The 23,199-nt window shown below is 39.3% G+C and overlaps 4 protein-coding genes across 11 annotated transcripts; 3 read left to right on the top strand and 1 right to left on the bottom strand.

The window, feature by feature from the left end:
• The first annotated feature begins 24 nt into the window (after nucleotides 1-24).
• On the top strand, nucleotides 25-5,057 carry LOC135483236 (uncharacterized). Of its 2 annotated transcripts, none has more exons than XM_064763905.1 (8): nucleotides 25-174; nucleotides 848-1,090; nucleotides 1,313-1,398; nucleotides 1,789-1,934; nucleotides 2,257-2,837; nucleotides 3,046-3,147; nucleotides 3,479-3,614; nucleotides 3,964-5,057. In XM_064763905.1, exons 2-8 carry the CDS (start codon nucleotides 1,012-1,014, stop codon nucleotides 4,103-4,105), a joined length of 1,272 nt encoding a protein of 423 aa, XP_064619975.1. In that variant the 5' UTR covers nucleotides 25-174; nucleotides 848-1,011; the 3' UTR covers nucleotides 4,106-5,057. The 2 variants fall into 2 exon arrangements, with proteins under 2 accessions (XP_064619975.1, XP_064619976.1); XM_064763906.1 differs by lacking the exon at nucleotides 25-174 and adding an exon at nucleotides 220-484.
• Nucleotides 5,058-9,313: 4,256 nt separating this feature from the next.
• On the top strand, nucleotides 9,314-13,559 carry LOC135483237 (uncharacterized). The gene is made up of 6 exons (XM_064763907.1): nucleotides 9,314-9,464; nucleotides 9,687-9,883; nucleotides 10,240-10,445; nucleotides 10,781-10,875; nucleotides 11,228-11,351; nucleotides 11,690-13,559. The coding sequence occupies exons 1-6, from the start codon at nucleotides 9,319-9,321 to the stop codon at nucleotides 11,756-11,758; spliced, it is 837 nt and encodes a 278-aa protein (XP_064619977.1). The 5' UTR covers nucleotides 9,314-9,318; the 3' UTR covers nucleotides 11,759-13,559.
• A 507-nt stretch (nucleotides 13,560-14,066) lies between these two features.
• LOC135483239 (phosphatidylinositol 4,5-bisphosphate 5-phosphatase A-like) lies at nucleotides 14,067-20,285 on the bottom strand. 2 transcript variants are annotated; one of them, XM_064763908.1, is made up of 12 exons: nucleotides 20,246-20,285; nucleotides 19,731-19,835; nucleotides 19,451-19,526; nucleotides 18,844-18,960; nucleotides 18,431-18,538; nucleotides 18,154-18,221; nucleotides 17,878-17,989; nucleotides 17,399-17,508; nucleotides 17,135-17,297; nucleotides 16,671-16,808; nucleotides 16,179-16,358; nucleotides 14,067-15,615 (listed from the first exon to the last, which is right to left on the bottom strand). In XM_064763908.1, exons 1-12 carry the CDS (start codon nucleotides 20,269-20,271, stop codon nucleotides 15,610-15,612), a joined length of 1,209 nt encoding a protein of 402 aa, XP_064619978.1. In that variant the 5' UTR covers nucleotides 20,272-20,285; the 3' UTR covers nucleotides 14,067-15,609. The 2 variants fall into 2 exon arrangements, with proteins under 2 accessions (XP_064619978.1, XP_064619979.1); XM_064763909.1 differs by lacking the exon at nucleotides 20,246-20,285 and adding an exon at nucleotides 20,119-20,137.
• Nucleotides 20,286-20,299: 14 nt separating this feature from the next.
• Nucleotides 20,300-23,114, top strand: LOC135483240 (centromere protein H-like). 6 transcript variants are annotated; one of them, XM_064763912.1, is made up of 7 exons: nucleotides 20,300-20,549; nucleotides 20,852-21,066; nucleotides 21,343-21,414; nucleotides 21,690-21,785; nucleotides 22,065-22,180; nucleotides 22,349-22,445; nucleotides 22,783-23,114. In XM_064763912.1, the coding sequence occupies exons 2-7, from the start codon at nucleotides 20,876-20,878 to the stop codon at nucleotides 22,934-22,936; spliced, it is 726 nt and encodes a 241-aa protein (XP_064619982.1). In that variant the 5' UTR covers nucleotides 20,300-20,549; nucleotides 20,852-20,875; the 3' UTR covers nucleotides 22,937-23,114. The 6 variants fall into 6 exon arrangements, with proteins under 6 accessions (XP_064619982.1, XP_064619980.1, XP_064619985.1 ...); XM_064763910.1 differs by having other exon boundaries at nucleotides 20,300-20,522; XM_064763915.1 differs by having other exon boundaries at nucleotides 20,300-20,463.
• The last annotated feature ends 85 nt before the right edge of the window (nucleotides 23,115-23,199 follow it).

Here is a 23,199-nt window from a genome sequence, read left to right on the forward strand (position 1 = left end):
TTGTCCAACACTGACCGCATTGGCGCTCTATGCGGAAGTAAAACCATTTACATCATTGGTCAGGATTTCATGTTTATGGCATGACATAAGTCGCCTCTACGTCATCCGATCATGTCCCTTTGATGTACATAAAATCATTATTTGACTCATGAACTTCTGGAGCATGTAAAAAAGGTAAAGCAACTGAAGTGAATACAGTTGCAGCTAGGCAAAATGGTGGTGATTTCTGCAGTCGTTGTAAAAGTGGTATGGGCTGTTCTTCTTCGGTTGTTGTGAGGCAGATAAGACGTACTCGACCACAGCCTGACGGTCGCAACATAACCATCAATAGTAAGAATGACGCTATCTTTGTTGTCAATGGTCACTGATGATGCTGAGCAGTTGCACTGGTGCCAGTGGGCAGTGCCGTGTCGACAAAGTCGCAATAGTTACTGAATGATTGAATGACGATGGCCGAATGACTGATCAATGCAATATTAGCATGGTGGGTGTCTTTGCTCTTTTGCTGATTAACTGATCTATTGATAAGGCTGAGTTGATTTCCTGGTTTACTTGTAATCGACACTCCATGGGTGTTACAATTAGGCCTATTATTAATCATATCATGGCTCATGTTTTATGATAGTTTACGTTCATACCAATTGAGTAGCAAGCACCATTGAAATCAACAACTACATGTAACCTGTAGAGGGGATGCTACTAACAAACAACAGCTACCTTCAAGATTGTCACAACCAACTCGGACGTCATAAGACTCATATCAAAACTTTGTATACAAGACGAAGTCTGGACAATGAAGCCATATAATCGTAATAACACCTCTGACCTTCACCCATTCTCCTTCCAGTTATTGAGGCTTCAAGTGTCACTGAAAAGAGCGATCTTAACCTCAACCATAACGGTTTATCCAACAACCGTTCCAAACACACAGACTTGGCTGTGATAACTGTGACTTCAATTCCGTCCACATCTAACCCAGCAGAGCATAGTTCCTTGGATGACTTGGGCAAGATGTCGATTTCAGGCAGTAACATTGATGTCATGATCAGCTTTGATGAAGCAGATAAAGACAAGGCCAAGATCTTTGCTGGTGAGTGGGATAATTTGGTGCAAACCAAATGGATGGGCAATAAATTGCTTTGCTTCACTTATTTGCAGTTTCCTATGTCAGATCAGGGTGAAGATTTTGATACTGATAGGACCACGGAGGCCACCGGTAAACAGTTATTAGTCACACCTGGTCAGCCAATGCTATGTTATGAACACATTAATAGATGATGCCAGATTTTAAAACTATCCCCTTCTCTTTCAGATAAATTGACCAAAGCTGGTCTCAAAGTATGGATTGGGATAGGGAAATCTGGGGGAGAGAAAGGCCTAGCCATTGTTCAGTGCAAGGTAAGCGATGTGGTATGAATTTCTTTTCAGTGGTTATGTTAAACCAATAAGATAAGGTCACTTCGCCTCATGGCTTTGCGACAAAATGTGTGCACTCCAATGAGCAATGCAAGTAGGCCACAAGACCCTTGGCCCTTGAAGATATGTAATTATGCTACCAGGGTTAATTGTAATTTTATCTGATAAGCAATGGAATAGAAGTATGAACTGCTAAATCTGAATGACAGTAGGCATGTATGTCCAGGGACTTAAAATCAACCAGTTGGTTGCCAGAGACTGGGATGACTATTTCCATCACAGAATTTGATTTCATGTAAGGAGGAATTCAAAGGAAGCATTGAAATGTAGTTTTGCAAATATATGATAGAATCTGCTTTCTACTCTTTTCAGGCTTTCATCCAAATCATGAGTGCACAAGGAGCAGCTTCTAAGGCACTCCAGGACGAACTGTCACTTGCTTACATCAGTAACACACCCATATTTCCAGTTGGCCTTGCAAACTTTTCAGCAATTTCTCCAAATTTAGACAGTGGCAGGTGTGTATATGATGAGATTGCATGCAGTATTTCACTTTTTAAAACAATTCCTGACCAAAATCCATATATGCCTAGGTTTCGATTGTAGATAAGATGCAAAAAACCTTGGTGGTCAGTATTTGTGTGAAGATATGATTTCCTAACACGTCATGCCTATTCATGGGCAGCATGTGAAGGTGTCTGAAGCAATAATCTGATAAATGCTAAAACAAAATACTGAACCAAGGGGTTAAAATTTCATTTTCATTGACATCAAAGTTATATGTTCTTATCTGTGCTGCATGAATTGAACATATTATCAGTGTTGACATTCTATTTCCAGACGCTTGATTCTTGCCAAAATCAACTGGACATTTTTCACAAAAGACGAGCACTATGAGAGCAGATTTGCAAGTTTCTTGAATAGTCTCAGGACAGAGATTGAGAGTGGCATCCCGGACCCTGATGCAGATGTCGAAGACGATGAAAGGTTCACATCTATGAATAGAACGAAAGGAATGGAAATAGACTATGAAGAGGATCAAGACATGGTAGAGTTCATGGCCGAATTTTCAAAGAAGACTGGCGATGAAACTCAGGATTTCTGGACTCGTCATTTCAATGAGGAAAGCCAGGTGCCCTGGTTACAATTCCGTGATGCATTCACCGACGATTATAAAGTGGAGATTGTCCGCGTGTTTGGAATGGACAAAGAAAAATGGCTCTGTGGATTGATTTATAGAGACATTTTTGAGCTTGCGAAAGATGTGAAAAAGTCCAGTTACTTGCAGTTTTGTATTAACAAGACCGATGACCCACACTATTTCTTCTCCCGAGTTCAGGACTACGCCACAGCTATTGTGGCTATGAAAGAAGTGTTTGACATGGATAGCACTGTCCGATTGACAGCTGTACAGAATTTAGGTAAGTACTAGAGCGCCTTTTCCTGTGGATGTGGCCTTGCCAATAGCAAAGTACAAGCAATATTCTTCAAGGACTTTGAATCAACATTGCAGTTGGCAGAAAATCAAACAAAATTTCCATATTTGCTTTCCTGCTATGGATGCGCAGGAATAACTATTATGTTGGTTACTGATATCATTGACATTACCGTATTTGTTAATTCTTACAGGAAAATTCCGAACTCCCTCAGTTATCACCACGTTGATGGAATTGTTAGAAGATGCAGAGCCAAATATGAGAGCAGTGGCAGCATTAGCTTTAGGAAGATCAGGTATGACATAACCGTTGAGCATTTACGTTTTACACAGAATTTATTTACTGGAATATTCATCTATCAGTATTCATTTTGAAATTCTGGTCAAGATTTTGCTTGCTTACTTACTGAGTCCCTTTTTGTTGTTTAGTCAGCATTGTAATGTGTGTGAGTACGAGATCATGTTCATTAGAATGACAGATTTTGATTGGGAATGATTGGCTTTCTGACTGCCACGCACTCTTGTATGAGGTCCAATTTCAGCAGGGCTTTGTGGGAGGCTTGCTTTAGGAGGATGTGCCCACCTGTCATGTAGATGGTATCATAACCCAATGTCCTTCAATTTTAGGGAAGAAAACAAAGAAAGTTGTTGATCATCTTCTCAAGTCGCTGGAAGATGAGGACAGGTTGGTTAGAGAAAGTGTGTGTCTCTCCTTGGGGAGTCTCAAAGCTGAAAGAGCTGTGCAACCTGTACTCGATAGGTGGTAAGTTGCTGGTTGCTCTGGTATTGTCTCCATTGGACCTAATCTGATCGAGAAGTAATGTGTTTTGGCTATAACCCATCTGAATTGAAAAAATAGGATAGCATCACCGAGTCGTGTGATAAATGCTATGCCGACACAAATGTAGGTGGCCTACAGTGTTTAAAAACTGGCCATTTCAGGTGTTTCCAACTGATTAATTTTAGTCCTATAAAACCAAATGCTCACTTCACCATCAGTGAGAAAATGAAAACATGGCAAGGAAAAACAGTGCTTTTAATCGGATTGTTTTGTTGCACCAAAACAATGGTTTATGTCCAACAATATAAGTTGCTTTGTTTTCCCATTTCAGGCGTAATGATCCAATATCAACAGTTCGAGAGGCGGCTAGGATTGCAATCACAAAGATCGGAGGAGATGAGGCAGCTGGTGCCATCAAAGTAACACAGGTCCTATCAGAAGAAATGGCAAACTTGAGAAAAAAGAGAACCTGAAATGGACAGTAGCTTCAATGTTTTGGTTGACATTCTAATACTGGCCTCCTCAATTTGCAAATGAGAAAAAATCTTGATAAAGTCTAGGATTGCTATTGGCGTTTTTTCCGTGGTACAATGTACAGTCATCAAGCATAGCCTGATACTCAATATGACTGTACTCATGGGACATACGTTAAGACTGAGTTAAAAATATTGCTTGTTGTATACAAATTTGTAATAATTACACCCTTGGAATAAAATTTATTATACAGTCATGTGCATGTAATCTTACAATGTACATGTACACGTGCTCCACATCTGCGAAGAATCTTTATTTCCTTACCTAAGTATTGCCTACTTTCCGCACAGGCTGTTTTGTGATATTGATAGGCCCAGTGTACATAATGTAGTTGTCAGATAGGTGCAGACATGATCAAATCGTATTGGAAAGTTTATTGTGCTAGTATGAAATATTTATCATGGCATAAATTTAGTGGATTTTTGCTTGTACTATATAACTATGTATTTTATTTAACACTTGGTCTACACTTTTAATTTGATCACATTATCTTTACACAAATAGTAGTATTAACTACATGTAAAGTGCCTGGTATTAGAAATATATTGAAACTCATCTGTTTCATGACATTGTATAAAGTTGTTTTGCAGAGACCTTGCATGGATGTCAAGTGGTATCAGGAAGGTCTTTTACGTAGTATTGGTACTGGGGCTTAGTTTATCTGAAGGCTAGCTGAAGTGTCCATATCAAGCAAGGCTTCTACTTGACTAGACAACCAGAGGCTCAGGAGCCATGCAGACAACACAGCTGTTTGATTGATGAGGTCTCCACAGGTTGTTCTGATGTATCCTTCCACTTGCGTAGCTAGATAAATATTTTTCACGCTAATGGATACTTCAACAATATGACTGTACGAATCTTCTCTTATTGAGAATAAAATGTTTCTCTTAATTCCCGGGTTTGTTTTTCTCCATTTGTATCAAAGCTTGCCATGGTGTTCATGAGGAATCGTTTGATGAAGCTGCTGTCTTGCCACATTTGTCACAACCTTTTATCATGGAAGTAATGCAAACCTGTAACCATGGTTCTCTCTCCGAGATATACTCCATTCAAAGAGGGAAGAACTAAAAGAAGGCAATTCAAGCAGTTGATTTGACCAAAAATTCAGCAAACTATCGCAACCACAAGACGGCAATGCTAACTGACAACCATAGTTTGTCTTTCCCAGGGAAATCCTCAGTTTGAAAAGCGAAAAAAAGATGTGCATTATGGTCTCAACAGCATGGAGATTGAGAAGAGTAAATGTCATTTGAAAGAAAAAGTGACCAGATCTTCAAATAAAACGGAAACTACATATTAATAAATAAACAGTTTATTGTACTTTACATCTGAGTGGAATATTTACAATTATATAGTTGTATGGTTCCTTTGTCAGGTACATCATACTTGAGAAATAACCTGAATTCAAGCTCTGTCTCGCCCCTCCCCAATTCACCTCACAAACACTGTGGCATCAAAGATTTTTTAAAACGAGAACATAATTCCACTTACATGGAAAAGTAGGATGAAGGTGTTATCCTTCTTATACCAAATACATGAAACTGTGTCTAATTTGGGTGCAAAATCACACCAATATTAATACATGATTAGAGACTATGTCATGTTTGTGAAATATGACTGATTACCTCATTCCAACATGAAAATAGGATCATAGTATCAACAGAGCGACATATAACACAAATGAAGGCTAGAGAATAATGCTAATGACATAAATGATCCATACTCTGAAGCGGTACATCGTGTCACATAGCATTCCTGCTGTGAAAAGTGATCTGTGACTATTAGGATGTTTTTTGTCATTGACGACCATTGGCATTAACTGATGAGTTAGTGTCACTAACTAGATGTATCAAAGCTCCTCAATCATCCATCCTCAAGCTTGATTCAAAATTATGAACCAATGAGAGTGCATTGGTTGCATCACACTTCCATTTCCTAATAGAATGTACTTTCTGGCTCCCATGTCTGATGTCTCCCAGTTCAATCAAGACTAAAAATCCTCCAATTTGTCTAATCTGTCTTTTTATCTGAGCCAGAAGTCACTGTTGTTTCTCCATTTGACACAATATGTCCATTTTTCACAGATCCAATGGTGGTCTGAAATGAGAGGAACAAGACCATGAGTAATGACGCTTGACTTATCATATGGTATCATGTGGGCTTTTTTACAGTAGTTAGTCATCTTTAAATCACACCCAGTCACCAGGAGCACTGTCTCTGCTCCCCCTCAGCCTACATTTTCGACCAAGATGGCACTATGACCACAGCATGCCATATGCCAACCCGACGTCCAGCACGCTGCACGCCCAAATTCACCAATTTAGTGGGGGACAGTGAAATAGGCCCCTTTCCAGATACACGCCGGTACCACCTACTTCCTAGGGTCGGACCAACAAACCATCTAGAACTTCACGGTCAATGACACCAGACAATGCCTCTCGAACCATTGTCTGGTGTCTACCATGAAGATCTATTGTAAAGATGGTTTGTTTGTCTGACCCTAGGTGGTACTGGTAGCGGCGTATCTGACGCACATGACAAAGGGCCTACCTAGGCCTAAGTACAGTAGTATTGCCATCCGGCCCACATCCCTCTTTCCGACTTTCAGACTGATAAGACCCCCTTTAGGAGGGGCTCTTAAGATACACGTGTGTGCGGGAGTATATAATGTAAATGAAGAGAAATAAAGAGAGTAATTATTGTATATCCAACAAACAATTTTTTTTGGTTTTTCAAAATGGCGCTGAATAAATAAATCAGACCAGTTGTAGCGCTGAATTATAAATCAGACCAGTTGTAACAGGTTACGAGAACATCTAATTTAAATCTTCATGGGAATTCGCTACATATGCCTAAGAAATTGGCCAATTATATTGATATTTTTATTAGAGAAATATCCGTCATAAATAATGACAGAAAAGGGTGGTTTATTTCAATTTTGTGTCGACATGGTCGAGGTCACGTGACATAAAAACAAAACAATCGCACACACCCGTCCAAAAAAGGCACTTTAAGAAAAATAAATACGTTTTTCCAGCTTAAAACCACACTGACGACTAAGTTATATTGGTCTACTGCCCAAATCTGAAGTATCAAAATGAATCACAAACTAGAACTAGCTCTATTTAGCTATAGTTGCGTGAAAATTTCGGGTGAGCGTTGGGTGAGCGACGTACATTCTGTACCCTAGCGGCCAATAAATAAACTACTTTCAGCCGTCTGCTCCGGTCTCGTTAGGGAGTTTTTCCCAAATGTACGCGATGATGACGTGCCCCATTAACAGGACGTGACATCTATTTTAAAATGCGTTTCCAAAGTGAATGCATGAGGACAATCCATTTCAGTGTCGTATATTACTGGAAACGCCCGATTCCCGTGAATAAGGACAATCACAATGTATTACATTACCAAAACAAAAATGTGTCGGAAGGAACTATATGGATGGTCCCATCGCACCCCCCCTCCAGCAGTATGACACAGAAGGGCTAGTTGACTGTCCACCCGGGGGGGTTTGGGGGGAGCTTCCCCCCAACGCACTGGTAAAAACCTATGTCGACGGAGGGGGGTTTGGGGGGTGTCCCCCCATTGTAACAGCTGTAGTTGTTAGAGCTTGCACTTAACATATGCTCGTAGGGGGGTTCGGGGGAGCTCCCCCGACCTAAAGGGGGGCTCACTAAGTCCTTGACTTTACATATTAGCGACGTAATTGACTTAAAATACAAGTAGGCATATTTTTCAAAACACCTTTTCATTTGTTGTTGTCTCTGAAGTGTTTCCATCTCCTGCAGCCGTCACAGCCGAATCGGTTTTTTTGAAAAGTGGTTCCCACATCCAGGAAATGTAAGGTCGAATGAACCGGTGGAAAACCCACAAAACAAACGGTACAACGATGCATGGAATGCAAACCATTTTGTTCTTTTGTTTACACGGATTCAATGTATTCTAACTGGATACTTTCGTTGAGTTTGATTATCACAAAATAAGTGTTTTTATGCAATAAAAACTAAGATTACGTGTAAAATTCTGATTCATTCGGCTAGCTCTGTCGTCTCACATCGATTCGTACAAAAGTAACAAACCAGATCAGATGTAATGAACTTTGGAAGCGCGCCTTTACACCCGATGAAACGTTTTTACTTTCAATCATTACATCCACTAAGATGTTTTGATTACCGGTGTGCAAGGGATAGTAGCCCTAGGGCTGATAGTCCGTGGAACAATAGCCCGCATTGCTAAATGTTTTGGTTAGGGTTAGCGGTACAATAGATCATGCTGCTTAATTGGTCAAATACAATGCTACCGGACTATGACTCCAGGGGGACTATATCCGCTGTCACACCGGCATGTAGACAGTGCGCTTTAAAGAAGTAAGTGGATTCGTGAAGGTTTTGTCCATATTGTAAGGGACTCTGAATTCATGGAATTGCAAACTATTGTCAGATTGCCTTGCTTGCAATTTAAACGATTCCCCCCTAATATAAAGATGCATCGTACCTCACCCCCCCCCCCTGTCTAGTTATATATGAAGCCTTGTGCTGAGGCCATTCGGTTATGCCGGGATTGGACCATGTAGACCCACATAAACAAAAAGAAAAACGTTGTGTGTCAAGATTGTTGCAGTCTAGATTCATTCATGCACTGCACTGCCATTGTTACTAGCAGAGCTATTTAATTTGTGATCACACTGTTGTATATACGGTAGGGCCTGGCTAGGGCGTGGTCATGGTTTCCTCAGACTCCCTGGGCTGTCCATTGCGTCATCCTAACTGGGTCTCCTTAGAGTGAGGAACGGAGCCGGTCCACTGCGTCCAGAGTGCAGGTTTCCTTGGACATTTCGGGTGACAGAGATGAATTTTTACCGCAAAAGATACTAAGTAAGATAAGCTATTGGCGCGACATATCTTTTGTTATGAAACATTATTAAAGAGTATTCACATCTGCTCTTCTAATCTTCTTACATTATCCAAAGCAGCGATAATATTCAAGCATAGTGTAGGATACCGCCTCATCACACTACTATCACTACGAAAGTCCAAGGAGTATGATCTGCTCAGTCGAATCGAGGATCGCAAAACGCGCAAACAAACGGATACGGAACCTTCATATATGCGGTAACCTCGCGCAAGCGCAGTTTGAATCTCAGGTGACCAACATGGCGGCGGCTTCAGCAAATGTGAAAGTTGGGGCGTCTGCTCTTTTATTTCTGGCCGTTTTCATGGTAACCGATGGACAAGTGACCACACCCGCGACACCAATAAGTTGTCAACCTATTGGGTACAATACTAAGAATCTAACGAGGTACGATCAATTGTGGTAAGGGTGAAAGTCGGAGAAGAATCAGTCGTGAAACATTGTATACCCTTAGTGATAAGTGTCGCGTGTACAGATGTACTATGAGTATGATGTAGCCTATGTTAACATAAGCAGCAGTTTTCTGTTATTTAAAGTGGTAGCTGCAGAGATTAACTTTTAACTTTTTGGCTTGTTTCTTTAGAGCCTTCTTTTAATGTCTCCCTTCAGAGCTGATTATTGGGAATTCACCACAGATAAAGGACCATGTCAAAATGGGACAAAGTGTACATTCTACATGAGCTTATGTAAGAAGTTACCTGACATTGGAGCTGGCACAATGTGTAAAGATGCTGCTGTTTGCCAGAAATCAGAGGCGTCTGGAGCTTATGCAAGTCTCGGGATGAATGGTTCATTTGTGAACCTCAGTAAGTCTGGCTCATTGAAAGATAAACGAATTAACATGTCCATGTTTGTGACATGCAGTGATGCAGTTAAAAAGCAATGCAGCCTTTAGAAGAAGAGTGCAGTGTAGAGCCATACTTAGTACACGAAATTGATTCTAATTAAGCATAGAAACAGCATATGAAATGGTAAATCAGAATGTATTTCAGGACTTCTTAGGTAAACGCCTAGAATCACCTCTACATGAGAATACTGTAAAATTGAAAGTACATGTATGGAGTATGCAGCCTTGCTCTATATATACCAACAGTATCAGCTTTCTTAATACACATTGTGAACCACAGCACATCAGTTTATAGCTTTCCTTCTTTTATTTTAGCGGTAAATGAATTCTGGGCTTTGTTCCCAAAGGGTGCTGAGCACAAAACCAAACAGAACACAACATGTCGTCTGGCCTCTTATTATGTGTTTCTATGCGACAAAAACGTCCCTTGGATTCCTGTGGAGAGAGCAGCTGGAAGTTCACCTGTTGCATCAAAAGTACCAGGGACACCAATTATTACTTATAATGACAGAACGTGCACAGTAAGTTAGGCTTCACCTATAGTCAGGTTTACCTACTTATGGGAATAGAGTTCTCTTGCTTTGTATTAGTAATTGGCAGGACTGGAGACTCTCAGTGTAGCTAGAACTCGTTCCCCCCATTTTAACCCTGATCGTTCATATCATGGTTCGATATCCTTGAACTTTTGAGAAATCAAGCTATCAAGTTAATCAAATGAATGAAAGAGCAATTCGGGTCTGAATATCTCTGCCAGAGAAAGAGAATTTGATTTGGCAAACATTAAGGATGCTGAAAGATGTAGACGAAAAGTTGGCTAAAGAGCTCACCATGATTGCTTTTGGTTTCTATTTTCAAGTACAATGTGACTGTTCGCTATGCTGGGGCTTGCTACCAAGTCACACCTGCTGCTGCAATAGCTGTCCTTAGCGCTGGAAGTGTCCTTGTCATATTGTAAGTAATAACTTTGTTTTTAATGCTGTGCCCTGTCAGTGTGAAGGCATCTCACTATTCAGTCTTGCACATGCATAGTTGAAATTACATACGCATAGTTTTTTAGATTTATGACAAATTCTCTTAGTCATGTCAGTCATGGAACTTCACTTGTTCTGCCACATGAGCTTCAAACCTTGTGTGTAACCGAGTTTTTGGCAGAATTGAGGTGAGCAGTCTTCCATGGTACTTGATCCTGCTATTACCTATTGGCTTTTCAGAAGTAAATGTCCACATCCTTCTGGGTCGCTGTGCAAAAATTTCTTCAAAATTGTATTTTTCTCAAGAGACCCTGAAATGTGTTTCGTTTCAGATTTACAGTAGCAGTTGTGGTGTATTGCTTAGGTGGTGTAACTTATAACTATTGTTCGGGTGCAGAGCAGCGGCAGCTGGTTCCACATGCTGAATTTTGGGAAGAGCTTCCCAGCAACATCAAGGTAAGAAGAAAACAATAAGTGACTTGTTGCATTTGGTTTTGGATAATTTTGGCCTATTTTTTGGTGTTTACCCCTTCGTTATTGTCAGGCACCAGAAGCGTTTTAATTCAGGCTATGTCTGGCAAGTTGGAGAGCTCTATGATGTCACCAGTCTGGCAAGAATCCTGATCAGCGAACTGTCTTCTAGGAACAGTGTATTCTTACACTTTTCTCGTTGCTTCAGAGGGCTGGGCTGTTATCAGTAATTTTGTGCAGCTATTGTAGCTTCAGTTTCAGTTCAGTATGAATTATGCAGCTAGGTTTATCGTTTAGCATCATTGATCTCAATTTTTTTTCAGGAGGGCTTCAGATTTACCTTCACCTGTGGTCAAGGCTCCAGTGGCCAGAAGACATATGAACAACTCTAACAGAAAAAAAGATTTTGAAGAATTTGTTTGATTTCAACCACTATTCTCATAAAACCCGCCATAGAAACATGCTCAAAGAACTCCTTAGTTACAAAGTTGAGAATTTTCTTGTTCTGTTTCTGGTGCTCTTAATTCTTTTCTGTGATCTTTAGAATTGGTCTAATCTCTGTATTTTCACAATTGTTATAAATACATGATAAAAAAACAGACAGAAAAACTTTGATGTATAAACATTTAGGATTGTTGTGGTATATTAGTTTGTAGAGGTAATACATCTATAGATGTCTACTCTGCAGTGCCTTCACTGTGGAATATATATCATATATTTCGAGTAAAATAATGAACAAAAACCATCAGTAGTCTTCCAACTATTTAGGCAGGAAGGTGAAATGTAATATTTTCATACGTCATATAGAGATTTGCACAACTGTATTTTCTCAGTGACTTTTCTAACTGGTACTGGACCCCATGCCTGGATAATGCTTCAGTCCATGTTGGTTTTCCTCTTTTTGGGTACGTATTTTCAAAATGTATACTCTTCTTGACTGATGTACACTCTGCAGATGAATGTTGGAACTTTAATGCGCAACTTGGGACAAAAGATGATTGGTTAATTTTTGGTTAAAATGAGCTATATACACGTATAAGCATTTTGTGAAATCAAAGATTTTCTTTTGCTAGGCCTTATAAATTTTTGGTAATGTCATGTCTTTTTACGCTCCCTTTTTTTAACGGCCTTGAACTTGCTGTATTTCAAATCATGCTTCTATTTACAAATGTCAAACACGTCAAAGAGAGTTTTCAGTACTTATTTGTAAAATGGACAAATTATATATGATAAATGGTACTATATGTATAATGGAAATTTTGTACTGGATGTGCTAAGATGGTAATTATGTTTTTTTCTGGTAATGGAAAACAATTAGGTGACTCTCACCAATGCCAATAGATGTACATGTATGTAACGTACATGTAGGTCTGTGGTGCAAGAATGCTTTGATTTCGTTGTTGATTCCTCTGGCAAATATAATGTCATTAATATAGTTTTCATGTAATGCAATCATATGCATATGATCAAAAGTTGTTCTGGTTGCTCTGACATTGTCAGTATGGATATAATATTTGTCAGGTATTCTTGTTTTTGTTTATTTCCAAGTTATCAAGTGTACTATATTATTCCAATAGATGTATTGTTTTATTAGTGCAGTGTATAATTGCTACGCTATAACCATTGTTGAAACACTACACTGGTTCTATGAACACCGACGGGAGTGGTCAAATGCCTTTTCGTAGGTGTGAAAGGGGTTCTCTCTCATTGTTTGTGTCCATCAGTTACCTTTGCAAAAGAGCTATAGACAAAGTGGGCATGGAAGAGTCCATGTCGAAGTCCTGTAAGCCCTATTGTGTACGTACATGTAGGATCAGTGTGGTTAAGAAGCCAGGGAGTTTCATTAGTTAACATTGATGTATTTTTCTTTGATTATATTTTTTTCCCATAAACTTCTTGTATTAGCAGTAATCATGGTATTTGGACAGTGAGTATTAAGGCTAAAGTTATACCCCACATTGATGAAAGTAAGGTTTGTTAATTATAGTGTCACTCCTATCTCTCATTCCAGACGCCTGGGGAGAAGGCAGTTTGATAATTGTACACTATATTTTACTGAATGCCAGCTATAAAGCAACCGGCCACAATAGAAATAACTGACAATAGGGCTCAAACCTTTGACCCTCCCATTCACGACATAAAAAACTGTTTAATAATACATGTAATAAGTGAAATAAATATTGTAAATTCTGCTATAAATTGTGCTTGTCAGGTCTTATTTGTTGAACATAGGAATTAGGGGTGGCAATAACAACCCATCTGTTAACTGAGGGCAATGTCCTCAAGTTCAGCTGTGTTGGATTTTGTCAATATTGGACTGCTTGCCTGACTGTGCTATTCCAGGCAAGCCATTGGTTCAATGGAAATGGAACTGCTGGATAGTGGAGTTTATGCTCTTGATTCAACAGTGCATTGTGTAGACATCCTATCACAGTGCAGAGAATGATATGGTAGAAACCATTCGATTGCCTATGCGTTGTTGGTTTGGTTTGACTGTCCTTCAAAAAGATCCACCTCCTAACAAGCCCTGAAAAGGTACACGTCAACTCTGCCTCCAAACACTCCCGACAAAAGTTTCCCCGAGAGAAACAGTGCCCTGTAACTGATGTACTAGTGTGAAATGACAGGGCAACAGTCATTTCTAGGACCCTTCAACATCATTCTGTTCATAACAAAGCAATTGACACAAATTCATTCTCATTTTTCAAAAGTTGTAAAGTTTTAATGCCTTCTCCAATAATTACAAAATAGCTCTATACAAATCCCTAAATAAAAGTGAACAAAATCTCATGTGCAAAAATACTCTGTAATAATCATTACATATACTGTGTCATGTCATAATAAAGAACATATCACCTATAACATTGAATATCAATACATAAATACTGCATGTGACCATGTACTTTTAAAGGGAGAATATCTACAATATTAGCACATTTTTGATAAGAGAACAAAAGACCAGAAAACCGAGGACACCAAATACATGTAATGTATTTGTTTCCCTAAGCTAGGCTCATATTCTAATTCCACCTCTCACACATCTGAAATAGAAAGGCTGATATAATACCCCCCATAGCATAAATCAATTTGAAATTTTGAAGCTAGAATTTAACAAATCAAGTTCGATCCATGATCATGATAAAACAATCCTTGAAGCAAGGTGAGAAAAACCATCAATCTGGAATTATTCATACTACGTGTATATACCATCTACATGTTGTAGACTTTGCAAAATAATCTCTCTCATGATCATAATATATATAATTTCAGTAAAATCAAGAGTTTTCTGTCAGATTTGATATGTCAGAAAGAACTATGATCACACAGACATGGAGTGCATAGGTGGAATAACTGTAAAGATACACTAGCCTATTGTATTCTACATTTACCCGAATACAAATGCATGATATGACTTCTTACAACCAACATCAGTCCTGATCCTACTGGATTTTCAGACTAAACCCCAACAATTCCCTTCATCGCGATTGTGATTGGGAGCCAACGATACTCACAAAATACAGACTCAGATTATTTGAAACAGATAACAATTTTCAAGCCAACACCGCTCAGTCCTCTAAGAACTTTCGCCTCACAGCTTCGGTTATATCCGAATACATGTAGAAGTTTCTTGGGACACCTTCAAACTCGTTTCTTTCAATTTCCCAATACAAAGTTTGAGCCCCTCCCCCCCCCCCATCCTCTTGAGTTGAACCGGAAATCAAAGTTTCATAGCAAAGTACATCATTAAGAGATAACATGAGGTTATGTTCACAGACAGCAGGTCATAAAATGTCCGATATAATTTTAGATTTAATTGCTCATATACATGTATTTCACTCCATTTAACCGGCTACTATTTACACTAGAGTTTTCACTAAAAGCATGACTTTAGCATTATCATTGTTACCAAGACAATACTAAATCAAAAGATGATATACAAACAAGTTCTCTTAGAGTAATTGGTGTTTTGGTAAAAAAGTCATTCAAGGATCTTCTTGGTAAGAACTATTATTGTACAGGGATCGGAGATGAATGAGCATGTTCATCCCAACAGTTGACTGCTTTATAAGAAAACCAGCACCAGAGTTAGGAACATAATGGGCTTAGGGCATAACCCTCTATCACCCCTCTCAAATATTATACTACTTCAGCAGGTATTATGTCCTGAGGTAAACGGTTTCTTGACAATTCAGCAGCACATTGGTCCCTCTTATCTCCACATCACAGAGCCGCCACCTCACTCTCAGATCTGCAATGTAAGCATGTTTGATTTATTATACTGATACGTCTCTTTATTCTTCCTGAGTGCATCAACAGACTTGCAGTGGGTCACAAAAATTACCCACTGGCCCTGGATCAATTCCAAGTAAGACCTATGTACTCCTTGCAGTGCAGCTGAAAGGTTTAATCAGAGACTAAAATCGCCCTCACAGTCTGATATCTTGCAAGCCATCAGGCTTCAGATATTCCTGTCAAGCAGTCCAATCTGGAAAGAGCCAACTTACTACATTTCAACGGTGTCTAGATTGATGCGACTGTGCTACCACCACCTACAATACACATTGCAAGTTCTCAAAATATCAAACATATACAGTAGTCAGTAGAACCTCCCTTAACGGACACCTCTCTATTAAGGACACCCTCTCTATTAAGGACACTAGTTTTGGTCCCAAATTGGTTGTTTCCATTCAATTTGACCTCTCTAATCAGGACACCTCTCTATCAAGGACAGCACTTGTCAGTCCCGAGGGTGTCCTTAATAGAGAGGTTCTACTGTATTTGACTCACAACAAATGAACAAATGATACTTACATCAAATTCATTGCTATAACCGACCAAATAGTTCTTCTTCCGATTGAAATAGGCCAAGACAAATCTCCCAGTAAGCTTTGCTGTGTAGCTGCCACCAAACTTTATCTCGGACTCGTCATTTTTCTCCTGTGGTTTTGCCCACTCATAGGTCAGGTGATCCTCTGGGTGCTTGAAGTCACTCTGTAAGTTAAGAGTATGTGAGTAACTGACAAGGTCTTGGCCATCCGTCTCTGGGGGATAATTGATATTTGAGCTCTAGATTCCTGGGGAACATGACGACAAAGAGGAACCAACCCGGCACTGGGTTGGAGAACCTCATCTTCTTGTCAGATATCAATGTCTACTTGCCACTTCTGAGCAGCTTACCACTCTAATGGGAGTGATTTTTAAGCTCCTTAACTTACAATCACCACAGAGTTTAGGAATTGTGTTTGCCATGCCAAACTAAGCTGGTCGTTGAAAACCTTGGATTCTGACCTGACCTGAACTTACTCGATATAAGCCTATCCAATCCCATGTTGAAACCTCCAAGTCACCACTAACAGAATAGTTTGCTTCGTTATCCTGGCCAGGCTTCCAATCACACACAGTGGTGAACTGGACTGGCATTGAGGGACTCTCATTCAATACCTACAAGAAATGTGAATAAAAGTAAAGAAACATAGCCAGAAGTTTAAGTTTTGGGTTCTAGAAAAGTGTGATATCAACAATGTTGGTAGTTGTCCTCAGACTTTACACTTTAAACCTGTTCTATCCTGAAACCAATCAGTTGAACTCAGATGAGCTGCTCAATCGGCACTTGACTATAACCTGAGCATTTCCGACCGGTGCCCACTTTTACACCTGGGTAGTGTAAGGCGTGGATAGCAAAAACACATGCCTAGAGTCTTACGTCTCATGTACTATGATGAGGCCAACTAAAAGTCCTTTATAGCCAACACAAAATGCTGCCTAACCTTAATTTCAAAGCCAGCACTGACAGGCTTATGATCGCTGTTTTTGTATTCTTGATAATTTCTATAATAAAGTTGTTGGGCAGAGAGAGTAACATCTTTAAAGGAATCTTCATGTGTCATCCACAAGATTCGGTCAGTCCAGGCAGGTTTTCGTTGTTTTTCACTGAAAGAGAAAGAATTTGTGAGAGTTACTGCGGTCCAACCATCACCAAAATCATGAAAAATGCCTATTCTACTAACAAAGAAAAAGAAAGAATTTTTTACCTTGAGTCATAGTCATCTGTTCCTATATCGTATTTATATGTTGGATCAAAATTTAGTGGGCCTTCCTCAAAGTCAACAAAGATGATTTCTTCTTTTCTACTTTTGTTGAGCTGTAACAAAGAGTTCTCCATTTTATCCAAATTTTATCATAAATTGATTACGATAAATTGCCCTTGTGCCTACTAGGCCTAGTGTAACAGTGTCTATTCCACGACCAGTGCAGTTGACAGTTGCTACAGCAGACCCTCATGGAGACAGAATTGCTAGAGTGCGGTCGAGAGCTCAGACAAGGCAGGTGTGAAGCAAAACAACTCATTCTTGAGATAATTTGCCGTTATGGGATGCTTGCTAATATAACAATCTCCATGAATTTGTCTGGATAATTACTTTCTCGTCTCAGTGCAAAATTGGAGAAATGAATTTGTCTGGACGAAGAGTTCAGTGAAAAACTGAGAGACTACGAGAAAAAATTACCCTACCTGGTCATGAGGCCACATAGTTTGAAGCTCTCCTTTCTTTACTCTATGTTCAATCTCAGTCTTGTCCAAGTCATCGATACGGAAATTTAAATCTCCCATCCAGAAAACATAACTGTAAAAGATGGAAAGAAAATAAAGTCCTGAAGACTTAAACTTCCTCCACAACCGGTACTTTTTCTTGATAGTTTGATTTATTTCCTCCATTAAGAGAGGAGTGGTATGAGCCCCATCACCAAGCAAAAACACAGCAAGCAAAAGAGGAATTTTAAAACTTACTCATGATCAAGAATGAAGTCCACATCAGAGTCCCGAAATTTCTGAGCATCAAGTATATCCATGTAGTCCTGAAGGAAATGAATTGGGGAAACTATATCACAAATCTACACGTACATGCTGGAGGCAGTGGCTAACAACAGCTGAGCATTCAGTCTGCAGTTAAGGCTAAGCCATGCACATTCAGTTAGTATGAACACACTTTTCCCTCAAATGCAAAGACTCTGTCATCAATCAGTCCTTTACATAATACACATAGACACTCCTTTCTTAGCCTTACCTCAATTCTCTCTTTAACCTTGGGGTCATGGGCAGTGAGATGGCAGTTGACAAAGATCAAGTTGACACCACAGTAGTCAAGTCTGATACTGACACCTCCTTTATTAGCCTGAAGACAAATCAATTAAAGAGCAATTTGACACTCGATTTAAACAGGTATTGGACTTGAGGCAATATTTCAACTGTATCCTTGTTACACATGGAGAATCTGGTGATGCCCATCAAATTTTGTTTTTGTTTACTATCAAAAACATTAAACAACAAAAATAGATTTGATTAAAAGTACATGGCATATTCAGCACGTTCTCTCCGTTTGGTCTTTCAACAAAATTAAGTTGCTTGTGAAACTATCCAGCCCCAAATTTAGCTCAAGTGCCAAGTCTAACACTTTTGAGATTAAAATACTTAACTTACAATTAAACCACCAAATCCTGTCTTGGTACTTTCTGATTCTACATTTGAAACATCGAGCAGTTTTGTCCTCTTGACAAAAACTTGTGTCAGCAGCCATCCTAGAGTTCTTGTTTTAATCTGGATTATGAAAATAGCATCATAATATACTTGTGTATCACGTTATCTGTTTTGTAATGTATTATATACAACAAAGAATCAATAAAGACTAGTCTTTATCAATTCTTGGGACTAGATGTAGTATTCAATAGAAATGAAAGATGATTGATTGCATACAGTGCACATGGTTTCAACAAAGAATGCCCAAAATGGCTTTCGCCCTGAAGCAGTTTGAAACAGCAGTAATCGCTCTTGGCAGCATTTTGTTGCAAGTCTCTAATAAGGTTGGACATCAACTGGGGTACCTGTTGACTCTGTCGTTACCCTGGAAGGAGGAGTCTATCCCAAGCTATTCCTGTTTCTTACCTGTTTTGATCTTTTGTTTCCCATAAAGTGCACGAGTTTCACAGACTGCCAATTTTCCATCAAAGTAAAAGTGTGGCAACCAAAGTAAAGTGAATTGCCCAGATCACAATGTCAATAAAAGTCAAAGGTGGTCAACCCTACTTACTCGTACATATCCTTTGCTAGTCAGAAAAGATAATATCCTATTTGACCACTGGGTTTCATCTGCCATTTCCTGTAATCTGAAAAATGAAACAACACCAGCATGAAAAGGGTAAAATCACAAAAATTCGAACACAAATGAAGTCCAATATTTGCTGACTTTATTAGAGATAAGAGGAATGCCAAAATGAAATCTACATGCATGTATTGTTATTCAAAAACAGATTTGGATAAGCCTTACTCTTATGATTTAAAGCGCCTACAAGTTAACAGGATATACTCACCCGACAGCCATAAGCTCCGGTGCGGTCTCCCCGGTTAATCCCAGCCATGAGTCGAAGTTAATCGGTGGTCCCTGTTCCGCGACATTCCATGTCGCCACATGAATCCTGTAAAAAATGAATTATCAGATGACAGTGGGTAGCCAAGAATGAGACAGGACCGCAAAGGCCCTTTTACAGATATGCTGGTCCACCTAGGGTCGGACCAACAAACCTGACACATAAATTCAGTAGTGACTATAGTATAGTAGAAAGTAGTGGTAGGCTAGTGCATTGCCATTGCGTAGTGCCAGTAGCAGTGCACTGCCTAGGCCTATTGACACTTGAGCGCCAACTAACTTGAGGAGTTGAGGAAATAGGAAAAATTGTGAAAAGTTAAAGGTCATTTTACATAAATCATTGCACTCTATTCACCAGCAAATGTATTGAACCGCTTCAGAACAAGAAACACTTGCTTGCTGACAACGAATTAAGGTTTGACATAATTCAAATGTTGAGATAATTTGTAAGATTTATACCGAGAATTTCTATCAAATGCGGCCATCTTGCTTTATGGAGACTGGTTTTTAGTTCCATTCTATCTCAATGTACAGTGTACCAAATATAGACGTTGTACACAAAACTAGTCTGCGGTTATTTCGCTTCCTGAGCCATTCGCCCCCGTCGTTTCGCTCCAAATTGAAGTCGTTTCGCTCCCTTGTCATGCAGCGTACTCCGTAGTACCGGTTAGAGTAAGGTGGGAAACGTGCCCCGTTCACTGACACAGTGACAGTCCAGTCCGCTGATACCCCAACAGTGCGTCCGTACCCTACTTATGCGACCGTATGCAAAAATAAATTTTGGCCATTTTGAATGCGAATGCCACACTTAAACGATCCTCTTCTTGATGATGGCTACAAAGCCAAGCTAAATTTATGCATGTACTGTAGGCTAGTTGGTACGCCAGTTAAGGTTGTGACTATGTCTCAGGCTGTGACGTAGATAGGTCTGCTTGCCTCGGCTCGTGTCTTCTTCTCATTGTCCACGAAAAAGATAGTTCTGAATGTATAATATGATTGGCATCTCTGGTCCTGTAATAAGATGCAACGTTATTAACCAATTCTATTGTCTCCTTTTTAACAAAGTTTCAAAGAGAAGAGTAGAAACTGATGATGGATTCAGATGTGTCGTCGGAGCCAGTGACAAGGAGTGTGTCAGTTCCAAAAACCATCCTCGATCGTCAGCATCTCAATGAATGGCTGATGTTACAGAAGAGGGAACAAGAGGTTGCCCTAGAAACAGCCAGGTCTCTCCGCAGTCTCTCAAATGATGTTCAGGATCCAGAGCTACAGAAAGAAAAGTAAGACTTTCCACATAAAACTTGTCATTCGGTCTCAGGTCAATTTCATGAAGTTGGGTGCTCCAAGGTGAGAGTCATCTCGAACTCAGATCTGTATGCACATGACAACCCTCCCATCACATTCTGTCATTAGACGGAAATAGTTTTTTCACCAGAAAATATATAGTCCAGAGAGAAGAGAAACTAACTATGTCTAAAAGAACAGAAACTAACTGCTTAGTTTAAAGGAGAAGGAGGAAATTAACAATAAAAGAACTTTTACCTCTTCTTTTTCAGTATACTTGCTTTGCAGAAGAAGTTGGCAGATGTATTGTCAGTGCAGTCAAGCAAGCAGTTAATTGTGAAAAGGTATGCTCCTAGAGTACTCCAATCGTTTGTCATTTCATTGTCAGATAGAAACATGGCTTGAAGGGGTCTTGAAAATCTGTTAAAAAACAGTTTCATTATGTCTGAAGCCTGATCCCCTTGGGTTACTTTCAGTTTTAAACTGTGACAAAACATCTGTAGAGGTTTTAGCTCATTTTCTGAGCAGAAGGTTCAAATCCTCCGGAAAGGGGGACCTGATTCAGGGGGATACCTGTAGCTGTTCATCTATGAGGAATTTGTTCATCTCATTAATTCAGAATGCAGCTTGGGTCAGAACTGCTGAAATATCTCTACCCACATGCAGTGCAGGATGGCGCTGGAGATGGACCAGTCATTGACAATCAAAAGCAGAGGTAATTTGGCTAATTTCTCTTCATCCTTTAAAGATAGACTGTTATTTATATTAAAAGATAACTTTTTTACTAGTTATAGGGTAATGGTAATTGTGTGATAATCTTGTGCAGGCCGCCAGTCTATAGAACAAGGCCTGGAAGAATCTGCCTTCCCCAACTACATGTACTTCTCAAAACTGCTTTATCTATGTGATATTTTACCTCGTGAGATGAAGGGAACAAAGCATTACCTGCATACAAATATTACTCTTGATGATTCCTCTTCTATTTATAAATCAGATCAATCAAGACACTCTTGGAGCAGCAGACATATTGTGTGACAGAAATACTTGAAAAACGGAAGAAACTGGAAGAAAAGAAGGCACAACTGGGGGAACTGAGATCCAAAAACAGGGGTCAGTTTTTGTTTTGAATTGTTTAGAATCCAGATTATTTCAGTTCTGTTGGTGTCAAAAAGTAACCAAAGACTGAAAAAATAAGGGCTATAATTAGGTCGATCTGATGATTGGAAGTGTGTCAGCTTCATTTTTATCATACTATAAGTTTTTTGTTACACATTTCAGAGATTCAGATCCAAAATAGAGAGCGTATGCATGATATCAAAGAGAAGAAAGAAGCACCACTAGGGAAGGAGATTGAGAAATATCCAGAAGTGCAGAAGTATGTTATAAGAATCTAATTTAGAAGTATTTCAGTAGTCACTGGATGTCCTAAATACATATATTTTTAGAACTTTAAACGTAGACAATGGTTTGTTGTAGCAGTATCAAGGGTGTAAGATAAGATCACCAAAATTCACCGTAATTCCAGTATTTCCGACGAGAAACTTGGCAAATCGCCTGCATCCTTGCAATATCTGTATTTCAAACTCGGAATCACTGAACCATAATTGGCGCAATTTAGAAAACTGTATGATGTGCACCCTTATGGAGAGGAGCTTATAAACCCAAGCTTATGACTTTGAGCTAAACTTATCTTCCTATCTTTCCTCTTTCAGTGCTAAGCAAAATCTATCAAAGGTGGTGGATAAAATCACAGTGGAGAGACATCTTTTTCAAGGACTTATATCGGCGAGTGGAATAAATTGGGCGAAAGATCCTGAACTGGCAGATCTGATGATTCAGTTGGGGGAGACACCAAAGTTTGAATAATTGGACATAGATATTGGTACACAGATAAATGTGAAGTCGTGCCAATAATTCTCGTCAGAGAGATGCTTAAAGTCTCACCACTGTAAACTGAGCTCTGTTCCAACTACATGTATATATATTATTATTTTCTATGCTCCTCGGCATCTTTATGATACATTTTTATAATAAATTGCATTTTTATTGAGATACTTATTTCATGTCACTTTTTTGCACATGGTGAAAGATGTCATTGATTGGCGAGACAGATATCTTCCCTTTCTGGG

The sequence above is a fragment of the Lineus longissimus genome, chromosome 2 (genome assembly GCF_910592395.1).
Source record: "Lineus longissimus chromosome 2, tnLinLong1.2, whole genome shotgun sequence".
Classification (NCBI taxonomy): Eukaryota; Metazoa; Nemertea; class Pilidiophora; order Heteronemertea; family Lineidae; genus Lineus; species Lineus longissimus.